The 17,637-nt window shown below is 41.2% G+C and overlaps 1 protein-coding gene across 2 annotated transcripts; it reads right to left on the bottom strand.

Annotated features, from left to right (window-relative positions):
* Window positions 1–1,634: 1,634 nt before the first annotated feature.
* Window positions 1,635–15,964, bottom strand: timm23a (translocase of inner mitochondrial membrane 23 homolog a (yeast)). 2 transcript variants are annotated; one of them, XM_006630928.3, is made up of 8 exons: window positions 15,868–15,964; window positions 15,542–15,653; window positions 13,899–13,957; window positions 12,534–12,627; window positions 11,549–11,633; window positions 10,055–10,113; window positions 8,969–9,079; window positions 1,635–2,133 (listed from the first exon to the last, which is right to left on the bottom strand). In XM_006630928.3, the coding sequence occupies exons 2-8, from the start codon at window positions 15,645–15,647 to the stop codon at window positions 2,018–2,020; spliced, it is 630 nt and encodes a 209-aa protein (XP_006630991.1). In that variant the 5' UTR covers window positions 15,648–15,653; window positions 15,868–15,964; the 3' UTR covers window positions 1,635–2,017. The 2 variants fall into 2 exon arrangements, with proteins under 2 accessions (XP_006630991.1, XP_015203153.1); XM_015347667.2 differs by having other exon boundaries at window positions 15,791–15,881.
* Window positions 15,965–17,637: the final 1,673 nt, after the last annotated feature.

Raw genomic sequence — 17,637 nt, 5'->3', positions numbered from 1 at the left:
GTACTGTGAGTGGTCCTGCTAAAGTTGTTTTCAATAACATTCCAGTCTGCATAAGCTCCACGCATTTTCTGCTTTTGTAATGCTTTAAACGGGTTGTGTAATCTGATTCCAGCTAAAAAACAATGACTATTGTTAGAATGTCAGGCTGTTGCAAGTCATACCAAAATGATTTCACTCTAACTTGGGGCACAGTTTTTGCCTGACCTTTCTGCTCACTGGTGTAAATATCTCCTCCACCTCCTGCAGCAGAACCAAGCAAGCAGATACAGTAGTGCTGTGTCTGGTTAGCTTCATGCCCGTACGTTCTCTGTTATGGGTTATGGGTGCTCATTTCAGTCCTGCTTAGAACATACTATGATAAAACATCCAGTGTATTATCCCCACAAGGTGGGACTTCAAGACTGTTACTGATACTGTTGAAACTATCTGGACACTGAACTCTGATAAGAAGAGCACCACAACACCAGACTTGGAAGGTACACATTTCTGACATTTTTGTTACATCCCAGCACTTAAATCTTCTCTTAACTGCAGGAGTCCTTTCCTTGATTGTTCAGGTCTTGGAGATCTAAAGAGATCTGTAAGACCTGCAGGACTGTGGCCCTCCATGACTGCAGTTATACATCCCTTTATAATAAAGCAAAGCTCAGAAATAATTTGTTCCCTTCTTCACTAAGAAGTACTAATAATTAATAATTCCTAACACTGATACCACTTTTCTGGACACTCCACTCAAAGTGCTTTACAGGTAATGGGGACTCCCCTCTTCCACAACCACCACCAAATGCAGCCCCAGCTGGACAATGCGACGGCAGCCATAGTGCTCCAGAACACTCATCACACATCAGCTATCCATGGGGGAGGAGAACAGAGTGATGAAGCCAGTTCACAGGATTATTGGGAGGCCATGATTGGTAAAGGCCACTGGGAAGTTTGGCCAGGGCACCAGGGTAACACCCTTACTCTTCGAAAAACACTGACATTTTTAATGACCTCAGTCTCCTCTAAAGGACGCCATCTTTTTACAGTATAGTGTCCTCGTAACTATACTAGGGCATTAGGACCCAGACAGACCGCAGGGTGAACGCCCCCTACTGGCCCCACTAACACCTATTTCAGTAGTAACCTTAGTTTTTCCTAGGAGGTCTCCCAACCAGGTACTGACCAGGCTGAGCTTCAGTGGGCTGCCAGTTGTGAGTTACAGGGTGTAGCAGCTGGCGAAGTGCAGTCTCTTGTATAAACCTAGAAAAGGATCCTCTCCATTTACATAGTCAGTGGCTCCAGCAAGACTGCACACACCCTCAGGACTCTTAACATCTGCCAGGAATACAGAGATTACGCAGTTATTTTTCATGTCAATGCAGAGTGTAATCAGGTGGAACTTAAATTTGATGAAGGCTATTAAAATGAATCCTGTGGGAGTTAAAGGACTGATGGTCTTTGGGAGTTTTTAATGGTGATGTCCAGTCAACTCCTCCAAGAGCCATCAAAACTGTCCTAGAGAAGCCTGCAGGTTGTTCTCTCTCTCCACATGTTTTCACATTCTTCCTAAACAAAGCCTGACCCTCCTTTTCTGCAGAACCCAAGGCCACTCTGGATAAAATGCAGCAATTACAACAAAAAACAGATTTGAATGAGCTCTGACAGTTTAATAAGATGGTGTCTAAGGGACGAGTAAAAACATCACCTCTAATTAGAAAATTTACTTTACATATTCCTTCTTTGATTTACTATAACAGTTGAATTTTAACTTAAAAGGGAAAACAAAAAAAACCGATTACTGTGTTATGTACTTGGACACTTAAAAACCTGACACAGCAGGAATGGTGTATTGCTCAGCCTGCCTGTCTAATCTGCAGATTTTAGATTGTACTGGATTGCACAACAGAAGGCTTCAAAGGTCCATTTAAGTCCCAAGTAAAGGAGAAGTGGGGCTAGCTGCAGGGTATGAGTTCAGTTCATGGTGTTGGGCTCTGTGTCCAACTGGCTGGTCCTCCAGCATCCCAGCATGCAAAGCTCAGAGCGAATGATGTGAGGTGCTGCCCTTCAAGTGTTCCCAGTTATTGTAGAGAGCGTAGAGTCCCGTCAGCGCCAGCCCCATCAAACCTCCTCGTGCTGCCCCCCGGAGCCCACCTGCGCAACACAAGAGCACAGAAAAGGTTACAAATGAGAGGAAGACATTTGGATTCTATCTCAAGTTCTATTTTGGCCTTCTCAATTGATCTCTTACAGCTTATAGCAACTATAAGTATTAAGCTGCTCTGGAAGGGATCACACAAGGACTTTTACAACATAAATAAGTAATTTGGTTCAAACACCCACAGCTTTTTGTGTAAAGTCTATTTACTGTCCTCTCACAAGTTCATATAGTTTCAGAATGAGCTAAAATCAGAAATGAGAAATTAGAACTAAATCAGCATGAAAGATACAACCATTCTTCCCCTTTTAAAACCAAGTTGTAATATTGCCAATTACTGCCTATTTATTCAATGAAATACATATGAATATCTTTTGAGCTCTTCGTAGCTAGTGGAACACATGTATGCTTGAAAGCTGTTTTGTCAGAAATGAAGCTGCAGATTTCAGGTGGATGAAACAAGTGCTCCTCAGATGAGTCTTTTCGCCATAGAGTCAGGCAGAAAGTTAATCTACCTCTAAAAACATGCAAGTGACTTGTACAATATCTGCAGACATGTTGATCCTAAGACGCAGACGTAATTGCAAGTATATCTGTAGGTTTGAGCTGGCTTCCAGACCAAGGGTGGCAAGGGGACTGGATTGATAATGTTTCTGATAATGCTGCTGCTCCAGCTCACACCCACAACCAGGCTGCCACTGATAATCCTCACAGGGCGAAGCTGTCTCCGCACTTCAGGTGACACACCCTGACATCAAAAAAGGGGTCACAGTGCTCTGCTCTGCAGACACACAGCTGACATCTGTTCTGTGTCGAGAAGTACGTCAGTCCAGAGTCTGAAATAGACTTTTCACTGCTGCCAGCCTGTGAAGATGGCAGTGTTGCATGCCAAGGACATAGGCAAGGCGACTTTCTGAAATTAAAAAGGCTGTTGAGCAATAGCCTACAGTATAGCCCCACCATCCACAATCAGAACCAGGATGCTATCTTAATTGGATAAATTATTTTTTCCCCACCAGCACGAATTGACCCCTTGCACATATTCAGAAGCCCGAAAACCATCTCTACTCCAGAAGCAGGACTGGCTTCAGTTGAGGTTGCAGAGAGGGAAATGTTACACAGTCTCCAACTGCACAAGGATAGAGAGCTGCTGATTACTCTGTCCAGTTCAGCTGAGTCAGTTCACGGACCAGTGGTTCCTGTCATACTGCCCAGTAAAAGTAACCCAGAAGGAGAATGAAATGGGTAGAAACAAAGGCGGCTGTTCAACCTTCATGGATTATTGTTTGAAAACCGTGTGCTTGGGACAAATAAAACATGTTTTTTTTACATAACCACAAAAACATTACTTCATATAAAGCAAGTTAAAAACACAAAAAAAGACCCTGCCTTACCCTGTACTGTACTGGGAAGGAGTCGTTCCCACATGTGATAATTGAGGAGCTTGTGAAAGAGTTTTATTGTTCAAGACAAGGTGTTGCTTGTTCCTCAAGACCAGCTGATGCTGTTATGTCTCTTCTTTTCCTCATTGTCTGACTTAAGCTCCCAATGCAAGGAGAGCTGGAATGTGCCTAGTAAAGACATTAAGCTCAGCTCTGATTAAGCCCCATTCTCTCCCTCTGCAGCACTAAAGCTCCTAATTGACACCTACAGCACAGCACCTCCAACAGAGCAACAAGCCCCAGCGAAGTGTTGATACAAACCCCACCAGATGATCTTATTTGGTTCAACAGCATTTAATTTAAAAAAAGGCAAGGTTGTATTTACAATTACTGTGCTTTGTATTTCCACTAGTCTGCAATTAAAGCAATCAGAACAAGAGGGGGCATGTAATGAATTGCAGACTGCTCCACTGTTCCTATTCCAGTTTCGTAACAGGGTCCTACAGCTCGCAAATGTGGACAAATGTCAATCGCCTATAAAATTGTTCTGTGCAAGAACAGGTGTCAAAGGGGCAGTGTTTTCTCTGCGTGGTTTTCTTTTTGTGAAGCACTCTGCAGTGCAAACTTTCAGGAAACCCTTGCCACGTTAAGGCATATCTTACTTTTGATTGTTTAATCGGGTTCAGGTTACCCGCGAAACACACGAAATTGAAGTATGAATCTAATCGCATGCAGTAAGGCCCTAGAGCGCTAAAGCAAGCCCAGTTTTTCCTTCAAGCTTAAACAATTCTGAAAAGGCGGATTTCAACATTTTCAAAAGTATCATATGCCTTAACGTGACTTTTAAACCCAGCATACCCATTTCATGTTATTATTTCATCAAAAATCTTCAGTGGAATGCCAGAATATTTACCATAGAACAAATAATAATGGGTCTCCTGATAAAGGCATTCAGTGCTTTCTGCAATAAAACACTGGTGTGGCTGACATTTAAAAGCCCATGAGGAAATATTCTCTGTCAGTTTAGATAAACAATTCATTAGTGTTTGATGTACGAGCTAGAGTTTTGTTTTCCAAATCGAAAAGCGTGTTCGTGGACTCTGGAGCAGTGGGCCAGATGTTGCTGGTGTGAGCCGATGTGCGTCACATCACCAGCCTGTGGGAGCTGTCAGGGTGGGGAGGCCTTGAACTGATTAGGATACCCACAGGAATGGTGACAAATGAGAGGAGGCCCTTTGGCCCATCCAGCACATTTGATAGGAGCCAATGATGAAAAGATCACATTCAACTGTTTGTTTAATAAGCCAGGATATCGGTGTCAACAACACACAGGTTGTTCCATACTCTCATGATCATCTGAGTAAAGAAGTGCCTCCTGTTCTTGGTTTTAAATGCTCTTCCGCATAGTTTCCATTTTCTGCAGATGTCTACTGCATTGACTCTGTCAGTCCCTTTAAAGACTTTAACACTTGTATCAAGCCCCATCATAGATTTTTCTGATCAAGACTAGAAATGTACATAATATTTTAAATGAGACCTTATTAGTGCATTATATAACCACCAATATACAGGAAAATCTAACCGTTGTGCAACGGAGTCTTCTCGGTGTAAATGAGGAAGATCAGAAGCCACACCTAACTGTTTCCTGTGACTTTATTCCTCCTTATTTAACAGTAACATTACCTGTTATTTGCATCTCTGCCTGAGACTTGTAACATAGGAAGAGAAAAAGACGTACAAAATGACTTGAATGGGATTTAAAGGATATTTACACATCACTGCTTTAATGAAATGCCTACTTGACTACTGTACCCTGACTAAAGCCTTTCGAAGAAAATATGTCCTGACTAAAAACTGAAATGAAAATCGAAGGAACGTTATCTGGAAGTGGGACTTCCCTTTTACTGTACATGAGGTTTCAGAATTTTGACATTTATTCTTACCATTATAACTTCCCTCTCATGCCAAAGAGGCCTGTGGATTACCACCAGAGATATACTGACCAAAATAGAGATGTTTCACACAAAAACGCTACCGATCGCCTGAGTTTTACTTTTGATATTGTTTCAGTTGGTGATTTCCTGAACTGAACACTGGGAGTGCCTCTAGTAAGAGACCTTGTGATGCAATATGTAATATCAAGGGGCTCTGTGCTTTTCATGACTTAAGCCCACCAGCCTCAAGACATCGACAGTCAATACAGACTCACATTAAGCCACCTAATGGTTATCACTGAATAATAATTCCACAGCTTTTCACTCAGCCTTCCCCTTTCTACTGTGAGCTACAAGCCTTATTTTTACACACCTGTCAACATCTACTATATAATAGGACTAAAAATGGACTTTTTTGTGTTTCTCAGATACCATGACAATGTTTACAGACAATTGTGGCAACTGTGCTGTTCAACCCTAGGGGCAGTGTTATAGATCTCATCCACTTTTGACTTTCCCTCCACTTACTTTATAGCTCTTGAATCACTCCTTACCCAGTCTACCAGTCCTCATTAGGCTATTTTACCGATACCAGCAACTAACAAGACAATGGCAATTGCACCCTTAACTCAGGAAGTTGTTTTATAATAGGACGTTTAAAAACTTTCTTTGTGTGGAGCTATAGTAGTTTGTGTGGAGTTACAAGCCCAGAATCTTGTTACAAACCTTCAGTGACATACTGTATTCATTGATTGCACAATGGTGAGCACTGTATGAGTCTTGTCAGGTAAGTAATGGATCAGCTGACATCTGCAAACATAGCTATCAAGTTCAATACTGTATACTGTAATTCAATACTGTAAAATCTGCAAACGTAGTCATCTTTACAATCTCTGGACTCATCGGAAACTGTGGCAGATCCACTGCAACACTATATCAGCTCCTGCATGCTCTGTTTGTGCCGATCAGCAGGAAATGTTACCATTTTAAGGCTTCCCACTGAAAAAACTGCTCCCTACCAATTCACTATGTTTATTAAAAAATTCACCTTGTCTAGTTTTTCTAAGGTAATACCAGCAGGAGGAAATGCCTCAGTTAAGGCATCAAACAACATCTGTCATAATGGCACCCATATATATATATACACATTTCACAGGTGAGCATTGTGGGTATTGAGCAGTAAGTCAACACATGGTGCTTGAATATTAAATTACATAATAAGCTACTTTCTTTAAAATATCTGTAAAGGTTTGTGATCATGGTAAGTCAATTAGTGCCTGATGTATATTAAAAAGACGATGTAAAGATATCAGATTAAGGGTGTGAAGGATCTAAGTACAGAGTAAAGGACTTCCCCACATAGCACAGCTGAAACAACGTTCAAGTCACAAAAATCCCTGCAGAAAACCAGCTGGGTTCACTGCACAGTGCAGTCCTTTCAGTTTTCAGTAAGTGGTTACCTGAGGGTATTTTCCAACTATTCAATGCGAGCTGACTGTTTTGTTTCACACCACAAGAGCCTTTATTGCCAGCGAGAAGAGTCACATGCTGGAAAAGCTTCCCAGCTTGACTTCCTCTTCCAAAAGCACCTGACAACACATGGGCCAGTTTAGAGGAACAGAAATAAAAAATTCCTCAATGCAATGATAAGTTGGGGCAGCACTTTTAAAATGCTTAATCTTCACAACTACATTATGAATAATATATATTTTATAATCATTTTAAAACCAGAGGCACCAGAGGGTCATTCAGCTTTCCATTCCATCTGAGTCCTCAGATACTTTTATGTTACACCTTTTTATATATAGTTCCTATTATTTCATACAAAAAGAAAACTTTAATACTTCTATGCAAACCTGAACTACTGTGCACTGACTTACCTGTATCTTTTACAAACTCCACACCAACTAAATGTGTATATTATTGCGTTTTTAATTTGTGCATGACAGCAGATTATTACAATCTAATTGGTCACATCTCCATCTGCAGTTGTTAGCTAACCATGTACCTATGCATAGTTATTTTACAGGCTTTTTTAAAAAAAAGCTTCTACCATGGTCATGTTATACACTGCACACTGCTATTGCTTATTTAATAACATGCTGCTGGTTCTGCAATGTCTTTGAGGGAATTTAGCACCTCCTGGAGAAGCGACGCCTATGTCACTGGCAGCTCACAAGCTCAGCAGACTCTAGATATGAATGTGTTGTCACAAGCTTAAGACACCTTAATTAATTCAAGGGCTTGACACCTCCTAACTGAGTGCACACAGCCAGATAGGGGAATCCTGATCACAGCAGGCTGGTGATGTGATCCACATCTCCTCACACCAGCAACATCTGGTCCACTGGGTTCAACAACAGCTGACTTGCTCAGCCACTCCAGAGTCCACGAACATACTTACAGATTTCAAAAACAGAAATCTCTAACTCGCACATCAAGCGCTAGTGAATTATTAAACTAAACTGACAGAGAATATTTCCTCATGGACCTTTAAATGTCAACCACACCAATGTTTTATTGTAGAAAGTATTGGATGCTTTCATCAGGGGAGATGTTATTATTCATTCGGTGATAAATATTCTGGCATTCTGCTGACAATTATAGATGAAGTAATAACACAAAATGGCCTTGCTGAGTTTAAAGGTCATGTTAAAGCATATCTTACAATTTTTAACAGAAACAGCTTTCAGAATTGCTTGAGTTGGAAGGAAAAACAGCACATGCTTAAGCTCTCCAGGAGCTGCTTGCGATTTGATTCTTACTTCAGTTTTGCTTCTTTCACAAGTAATCTGCCACCGAATGTGTACAAAGGTTGCACTTCGAGAATTTATTTTTACAAAAAAAAGATCATGCAGTCAAACATGGCTTCTTTAAAAACTGATCCTTAAGTCTATTATACTGAAATATGAATAGGTATAGTTTTGCATTCTGTGATGACTGGCTGACAGCACTCAAGATAATTATTAACACAATATTATACACCTCAGTTTCCCAAACATTCCAAGTCACAAAGTTGAGCGTTAACTTGAGATAGATAAGGCTTTGCATTGCATTAAAACCCAAGGATCCCACAATGAACCTTTGGGAAAAGGGATTATTAAAACTAAACAGAATCAAAAGGTATAGAAGCTCATTATGTTTTGCACACCTGCTGGTATGTGCATGTGTAAATCTGAGGTCCGTTCTCTACAAAGCTGTGCATCTGTAATCCAGGAGTGTACAGAAAAACCGTCTGACAGAGAACAAGATTAAAGTACTATTACTTTATAAAGGCTTCCTGGTCTCTTTTATTGTGTTGTTCACAGCACATGACCTGCCAGGGGTGTTTTGCTGCAGCAATACAAAATTTAAAGTGTAGAAGTGAGCAACTGCCTTGCCAATTTTAGGAAGGTGAATTTGAAAGATTGAAATGGCCCTCAGACAGTGCAGACTGGTTTGCTCGACAGTGGAAAAAAAGAGCTGCTTCAGATCACGTGGTGCTTTCTGAGCGCACGCGCTGCTCTCTCTCTCACCTGTGGATTTGTACAGCATGCCCGTCAAGGTCCCGGCTCCTAAGGTGTTGAGGTCATCCTCAGCCCCCCGGGTCTTCTCGATGACTACTCCAAAGACACTGTAGAGCAGCGCTGAGAGAACACACCACTTAGATCAGTCCACAACATCCACGCCTGCCCTGCTGTCACCAACCCCCTCCACAACACAAGGAAGCCACTCCAAAGCTGCACTTCAATTTCAAACTTTAGGTGAGCAGATCCAAATCCTTTCAGATACTGTAGAGTATAGGGCTAGCTACTTAACTACGAACGTTGTGAGTTTTCGTATGGGTGTAATATGAATGTGGCAAAACAAGCACAAAATGTCTTGGAGCTTGGCACTGTACAATATGCAGTGCTTAAACACAGACAGTTGATATGCCAAAGGCTCAGAAATACTGTGTGGAAAACAGGATAATTCCACTTTTGGGGTGGCAGCTTTAAAGTTGCAGCTTCTAAAATAACTTAACAATGTTGCTCAGCTATGCTTTCACAACTTAAAAGGCTTCAGAGTGGGTTGCCCTGAGTGAGAATAGAGAGAATCAGCCTGCAGTTTAGCAGCTCGAAGACGCAAAATGTTTCAATTCCTGCAAAATCCCATAAAAACATAATTATGACTGTTATTCCCCTTTGTTTATTTTCACCAATGCGTTTTAATCATGGCATTGGCATGCAAGTCTCTGTTTTTGAAGTGTCGACAGTGAAACATGTAACCAGGAGCTGCCTCTCATAACAGGAGTGTTATACCACTGCGTATCCAGTAGCGTACAGGAGACCCTTGTCTGACAGTGAAGGAGATAGTCCACTGCAGACAAGATTAAAGTGCTTTTACTATAAGAAGGCTACCTGGTCCCTTTTATTGTGTTGTTCACAGTACATTGCATGCAAGGGGAGTACCAATAAGAGAAGTGTCTGGGCTGTTACTGAGACACCTGCTGCCCTGTGAGCTCTCTAACCCCATACAGCCAGTGGCTGTGAAGCAGGTACAGTGTGCTGTGTGCCAGAACACAGACGAAGGGGCACTAGATGGCTGTTAGGAGGCAAAAGTTAAAAGAAGTTGCAACTCACCAAGAGAGCCCAGTGTGTTTGCCCATGTTGCCCCCTGGCGGGTCACCAGGTTCAAGATCCTGAACACAGACAAGTAATATGATCAGCACAAATAAAACAGGGCAGACTTTGCTCTCCAAACACCATGAAGACACTGAGTGTTTGTAAGCAGACTGACCCTGACCCCAAACAACAGCTGTGTTTGAACACATGCAGGTGTGTCCACATCAGAGCAGCGCAGGGGTCAGCAGGAGGCAGAAAAAGACAACACGTAAGAGTGCAGGTGCATGAAAGATAAAGGCCCCCAAAAAATGACCATGGCATCACAACACCAGCTACAGATCTGATAACAGTCTCTGTTGTAATTCAAAAATCCACCACAGGATTTATTTTTTCAATTTGGTTAGAACTTTGAATACTCCAATGGGATAACTAAGGAAATTCAAGTTTACGATTAACAGTCCAAATTGCTGTGAATAAAAGGATTTTATGGAAAGAAATTACCACAATCCAAATTATAACAGAGACATGATAAGAGCCCTGTGCCTTACAGAGAGCCACATTCCCTTTAGGTCTGGGGTCTCACTCTTGGTTCCTGGAGGACCTGGTATCTTCTGCTTTTTATTCTAACCTGAGCAGTCAATTAATCAAGTCATGTAATCATTTCCTAAGTGAGACATTACAAAATTACAGTTATGTTCCATAAGACACATTACAATTTATTACACAAGACATTCACTTAATGAGATGTTCATTTATCTGTAAGCTTTCCTGTACTTTGGCACCTGATTAGAAGTATTAGAGTTATGCTCATAACTAAATAATTAAAGTAACTGAGAATATTGGTGGAATAATGGACATGGACCCTAGGCCATTCAGGAACTGAATCTGAGACCCTTGCTTTACATTGTTACTGAAATGGTCATGTAGGCACAGAAATGATCAAAACAAAGATCCAGAGCTGCAGATCCCCTGCACCAGCAAAGCACTGGGTACTTTTATGAACTTTGATGAGTACTTTAATATTTTTATAATGCACAGATTAAAATAAATACAAGTGCAAACTCTTGTGTAGGGATAAACCTTTTTATATGTCATAACTCAACTGAGAACATTCTCTCGTTTATGATGAAAAAGCTCAACAGTGAGTGCTGGAATTGCAAAATTAGAAGCCGAGCCTTAAAAAAAGGACAGAAATATTTACTTTTCTGCATTACCAAACTGCTTAGCCCTGTTTTCTTCAAGAGTCTGAAGGTCAGAAAAGTTTATCTGGATCAAAGTGCTATGTAGTAAAGGGAGTCTTTATTTACAGACTCAGTATGTCACGAGTTCTTTCCGAACAGCCAATGAGTCCAGGCAAGCTTAAATACAGCACCCCCTGGTGATGAGAACCACAAATCAAACAAAAGACAAAGCCCGCTTGGGCTGTCCAAAAATAAGGATCATACTGTCAAGCAGTTGCAACACTGTAGCTTGGACTGCCCAGTCCAGCCCCAGCTGGATAGGAATACTCACTGCACATTGCGGGGTTTGGACCAGGTCATGTCTCGAGTCTCCTTCAGACCCAGGCGAAGCCCATTCACAGCTCCAAATGCTGCGCCTGAAGTACAGAGAAAGAAACCAGTTTTCACTACTACACTATTTTTAGATAAAAACCTTAACCTTACAAAAGAGGATCAACTTTTCATTAAATTTTTTTTGCAAAAACACATAAGCATTGGTCTGTGTATTTCAAGCAGTATTAAGCATTGTTATCCATTACAGTAAACCCCCAGTTTGATTATTCGGATTTAGCAGACAAAATATGCTAAAGGGGAATTTTTTCGGCGGAATCAAAAACATCAGACTTTCTCTGGAATAACAAAGTATAAGGAAATTGGTAAAGGGGTTGGCAAAATGCTTTAGATGGGTGATAGTTGTGGCTTGTATACTTTAGCTATTTTGTATGATATCTTTATGACATATGAAATACAGAGCTTGAATATTTATAAAAAAGGCACTGGAACATTTTTTCTTGACGGTATTGACTTTAATTGTTCAAAAACATTAACCCAGAAAGCTCATATATAATATATATTTTTAATATAATAGGGCTGAAAAAACCTCATTTGTGATTTAATGGGCTATAGCAGACAACCCTTCCTCCCAATGAATCTGTTTAACCAAGGGTTTACTGTAAAGGTAAAATATACTTTAAACTTTTACATTTGCAGTAAAATAATGTATAATGCTAACATGAACTACTACATAAACACCTTGCCATCTCTGTCCTGCTTTGTAATGCTTGAGAAGGAAAGGTAGAATCAAATGATCTTGGAAGTCATTTTGTAACAGTCAAAACTAAGAAACGGAGACCTATTAATGGAAAAAATAAATAAAACGACCATTAGCCCGTGGTTACAGAAAAAAATGGCCACTCAGGGGACAACTCTGTCATGCTCAGCTGCAGCTCTGAGAAAGAGCGCTTGAGGCTGCACCAAGCAGAGAGTCCAGAGCTCACCAGTTATGCAGCAGCCTCCGATGGTGAAGAAGGCCAGTTCGAAGCGCCCGCGGGTCTTGTTGGCACCAGTGGGCAAGATGAACTCTTCACTGTCCTGCAAGACACGACACACCACTGTGGAGACACACTCCAAACCTCATCACACTAACAGCGTTTGCTCACAGGACACAGAACCCTACCTGTCAGAGAGCATCAGCATCTCAAAGCGTTCTATTTTTTTTTATTTTCTGACCTCTTGCACACTGCCACAAGTCAATTACAATGAAATGCACATGTGCCTTGGATGTGGTCTCTGCTCATGCACAAAACATTATTTCTATGCATATCCAGCATCGACTGAGGAGAAGTGCCGTCTCCCTCTTTAACTCTCTTTCAATGCCCAGCTTTACTCAATTCTTAACTCCGACCACTAATTCAGTGTCTAATGTGATCATCTAGGTGAAATGTGACCATACCGATTACTAACATGATTCTGAGTGCCTACACCTTTTTCTAAAAAGAATCACAAGCCAATCTTTCAAATACTAGTTACAAAAAAAACATTAGAACATAGGTGTACAACTCCAGTCCTCAAAGGCCAGAATCCAGCATGTTTTCCAGGTCTCTTTAATTAATCTTAGATCAGTCGGATGTTATTACAGTGCCTATAATTACTCTAACTTGATAGCAGGCTGCAAAATACTTTGAAGAGTGTTCAACTGGCCCAGTTACGCTGACAATTAGCTCAATAAGGTAATTAAGAGTAGAGGTGGAAATGAAAACCTCTGGACACTTTGACCCTCCAGGACTGGAATTAAGCAACACTGAACTAAGAGCACCAAGGCAATATGTATGCATTTTGAGGAATATATCCACTTTAGAACCATTCAATACATGGTCATGAAGGATCTAGACGCTATTCTGGCAAGCAGCAGGTGCAAGGTAGGGTACACTCTGGACAGGATGCCAGTCCATCGCAGGGCACACATATAGATACAGACACACAGACCTACTCACAGTAGGGCCAGATTCCCCAGAAGCTACTTACTTAACCTACTAGTATATCTGGACTGTGAGAGGAAACCGGAGCACCTGGAGGAAACCCACATGAACACAAGGCAAACATACAAACTCTACACGGATAGCACCCTGGAATCTGAACCCAGTGCCACAAGAAAACAGTACTAACCACTGCACCACTATGCTGCCTACTCAGGGGCTACACTACTCCAAAATCGTCTAAATAAATCAATGTACTTATGCACACACTCCCACTAGCCTCTCCATCACACCCTCCTAGCATCGATCTTAGTCATTAGCTAAAAGCTAAGCTGAAATATTGGTGTTCTAGCACTGAACTCACTATAACAGTACAGACAAGCTCACCTGCACCAGGTATCGTGGATCCACATTCAGGTAGGGTGAGAGGGGGCTCATTCCTGTCACTGTGAAGAGACAAGTGATCAGTCGGATGTTATTACAGTGCCTATAATTACTCTGACTTGATAAAGCCTTATATCCTAAGTCATAAGCAACAGTTAATATTGGGAAAGTACAGCACAAATACTGGTTCAGGACCAAGAGATCTGGACACATTCTATTTCCTAATGATGAGGTTTGCAGTCTAAAATACTCCTGTCAACAACATGACAAATGCTCAGACTAAATGGATATGCTTACATGTATTCCCTAAGATGTCTGAAAATCCTAATGAAGACAAATTCCATATAAGAGCAGCTTTATCACATTTGATCTTGATTATGTCAGATCTCAGAAGCTCAGCAAGGTTGAGCCTGGTCAGTACAGGCTGGGAGAGCTGTAAGGCAGAGCTGTCCAATCCTCGGCCCGGAGGACTGGAAGGACTGCTTACTGGCCTGGACCAGTTCAACCACAGGTCCTGCTGCTTTAAACAGACCTTAAACACCAGAGAGACAAGCTATTCAGGGCCAGGATAGAACAGCCCCACTTTAGGGGCTAAAACTTTACAGTTTCTGCTATAAATAGTGTTGGCAGATCAGAAGGTGTAATTCTTTCTCCTTACATCACGACTTTGAAACATATGCTACAATATGGATATCACAGAACTGCTTAATGAAGTACTACCTTTTGAAAGAGACATTAACCTGAGATTCTGATGTGTCCATTAAAGTTCTCATGGCACAGTTGATAAAAGTATGTGTGTTCTGTCTGGTGTCCTGAGCAAATTACACAATCCTACCTAAGGTCTAAACCCAGCAGCTATATCACCCTGCAACTCACAACTGACAACCCACTGAAGCTCAGCAGGTGTACGCCTGGCCAGTACCTGGATGGGAGAGCTCCTGGGAAAGCTAATGTTGCTGCTGGAAGAGGTGTTAGTGAGGCCAGTAGGGGGCGCAAACCCTGTGGTCTATGTGGGTCCTACTGCCCTAGTATAGTGAGGGGGACACCATAATGTAAAAAAGCCACCATCCTTTGGATGAATAATAAAACTGGGCCCTTACTCTCCATGGACATTAAAAATCCCAGTGCATTTCTTGAAAGAAGTAGGGGTGTTCCCCTGGCCTTTATCAATCATGGCCTCCTAATAGCTGGCTTTATCCCTCTGTTCTTCCAATGATAGCTGATGTGTGGGGAGCATACTGGCATACTTTAGCTGCCGTTGCATCATCCAGGTGGGAGATACACACTGGTGGTGATGGAGGAGAGACCTCATCGCCTGTAAAATGTTTTGAGTGGTGTGTCCAGAAAAGTGCTATATAAGCGCAAGACTTACTATTAACCAAGGTTACAACTTAAAACCTTAAAAGTGACACCTGACAAACCTTACATGACATCTAGGAGGTGTTGTACGTCAGCGGTGGTGGTTAAGTCTGGGTCCCCTTCTATAGATAAAGCACTTAGGGATATATTGTAATAGACTGTGCCATCTACACACACAGGGAATTATTAATTAGTTATACGATCGTGAACATTTCTTAATAGATGGTCACATCACGAGGATGATCCGTAATAATCCTATCGCTAACAGCAACAGCCGATATACTCACAAGGCACCCCGGCGAGCTCTGTGTTTGAATACTCGGGGGCTCCCCCGCCGAACAGACCCCCGAGCCCGACTTTCGAGCCGCCAGCTCCTGGCGCGCTGTTATCCATGGTGCTCTGGTGACAGGCAGAGAGAGGAGGAGAGGAAATCAAAGGTAAGCGTCACTCGACTGTGATACTATCACTCTAGCAGTATGTATGTCCTTTTCCCCACAACCTCCTGGGAATCAGGGGTAGTGTAAAAAACTTCTAACCTCTGATCATTTCCTTAAAAACGGAAACACATCACCGACGTGATCTGTGTTACGAAATTATCAATAGCTTTCCTTACTGTTTTATAAATGAAGATCCAATATTGCCTTCCTGTCTCCCTTGTCTCTGACCTACAGCGCACACTGCCGTAAAGCAACACAGTCAAAACGTCATCAAACCGCGCCACCGCTGATGAGAAAATAGATGTGTGCCAATGCGTAAATTATCTAGTCTTACAATATATAAGTACACTGCTTGATCTGGTCATAATATCTAGAAGAATGGTCAAAATCTTGTGAAATTTACAAGAAACATTGACACAACCGTTTATTAAAAAGTTGTTTCCAGTACAACTTAAGCCGTGTTGATTTGTTCTGTATGTATATACCCCTGTTTGTTGTATTATCCCTTTTTGTAATAAAAAATAAAAATATATATTTTTTAAAAAGTAGGCCTTTAGGATATTAACGACACTTTTGGAATTTCACGACGGCGTGTGTGAGTGGGGTCGCGGTTTTGTTACGCAAACTGTGGCAGATGTGACCAGGAGTGTGTACTTCCAGAATGGCTCCGTGACGTCAATAGGAAATAATAATAATAATAATAATAATAATAATAATAATAATAATAATAATAATAATAATAATAAATTAATACTTATTTATTACAGGTCAGATTATCTGAAAAGTTGCTTTGAGAGAGTGTGTATGTAAATTCAACACGTTTTATTATTCATCTGCCAATACCGTTTGAAATCTGTTTATGGACACAATATAAAACTAAAAATGTGATCATCTTTGCATCTGAATGAAAGTGTATGCATATATATTTTTTTTTTCGTATTAAACTAACAGAATCAGAGAGAACTACTGCTTTGGATGCTCAACTATCTTTTTTCAATGTATTTTTAGAATTTAAAAAATTATCTTTTGTAAATCTATTTTAATCTCTTTATGGAAATAAATTATGAACGAGAAGGAGAAATGAGGGACAAATGGAAAAAGCAGCTTGTAAACAGCAATCCTAATAAATGATGGGCATTATAAACCTGCCACTCAGATGGGTTAAGACTGTGCTTCAATGCACTAATTCCACCCCCCTTTGCTTTTTCGTAGTTTTTCATACATGGCCAGCAGCCATATCACCCTGCAACTCACAACTGCAGCCCTCTGAAGCTCAGCAGGTGTGATCCTGGTCAGTACCTGGATGGTTGACCACCTGGGAAAGCTAAGGTTGCTGCTAGAAACCAGAAAAGCACTATATAAGTGTAAGCAATTATTATTATTATTTTGTCCCCTGTACATCAGAAGCTACTTGCCACCACCAGGAAACATCTTACCTAAAAGACAGCTAGGTGTTTCTGACCAGCTTAGATCAGTCAGAAGCACCACAGTTGTAATTTATTGCATTATGTCGAAACAACAAGTGACATGCAAGGTATAACAGAATCCACAGCTAGAGTACGGTGATGATGGTGACAAGGTACTTTAAGTGGACTCTGTATTGTTTTTTGTGGTTCCATAAGAACATACCTGAATTTAATTACCAGAAAGGTCTTGTTCATTCAGACCCCCATGTCCTTTCATCAGCCCAGACGAAACCATCATGCAAAGTGATGTTGACTGCAATTAGCAAACTGAAGAGAATTCTCTTGATTATAGTGAAGCTTAGAGAATGGGCTCACTTTCTGTCTCAGTGAAGACAGAAAATCTTGTGGCCTCTGAGCATAGCCAGAAAAGGAAAGCATATCCAAAGTATGCTCATAAACTGGTGACTTGCTATATTTTATTGGACTGCACCACTTCCCTGTTCTCCAACACATGCATTTTAGCAACACAAATTTCTTGAT

This window comes from Lepisosteus oculatus, chromosome 4, assembly GCF_040954835.1.
Source record: "Lepisosteus oculatus isolate fLepOcu1 chromosome 4, fLepOcu1.hap2, whole genome shotgun sequence".
Classification (NCBI taxonomy): domain Eukaryota; kingdom Metazoa; phylum Chordata; class Actinopteri; order Semionotiformes; family Lepisosteidae; genus Lepisosteus; species Lepisosteus oculatus.
Note: the sequence above shows the minus strand (reverse complement) of the source record. Positions and strands in the feature narration are given on the sequence as shown.

What these genes read in the sequence shown, in the direction of transcription:
- timm23a (XM_006630928.3), bottom strand. Translation starts at nt 15,647, where the DNA reads ATGGATAACAGCGCGCCAGGAGCTGGCGGCTCGAAAGTCGGGCTCGGG. An exon ending in AAACACACTGGGCTCTCTTG is followed by an intron (nt 9,080 to 10,054) that starts GTGAGTTGCAAC and finishes GTGTTCTCTCAG; the next exon opens with CGCTGCTCTACAGTGTCTTT. An exon ending in CATGCTGTACAAATCCACAG is followed by an intron (nt 2,134 to 8,968) that starts GTGAGAGAGAGA and finishes TGTGTTGCGCAG; the next exon opens with GTGGGCTCCGGGGGGCAGCA.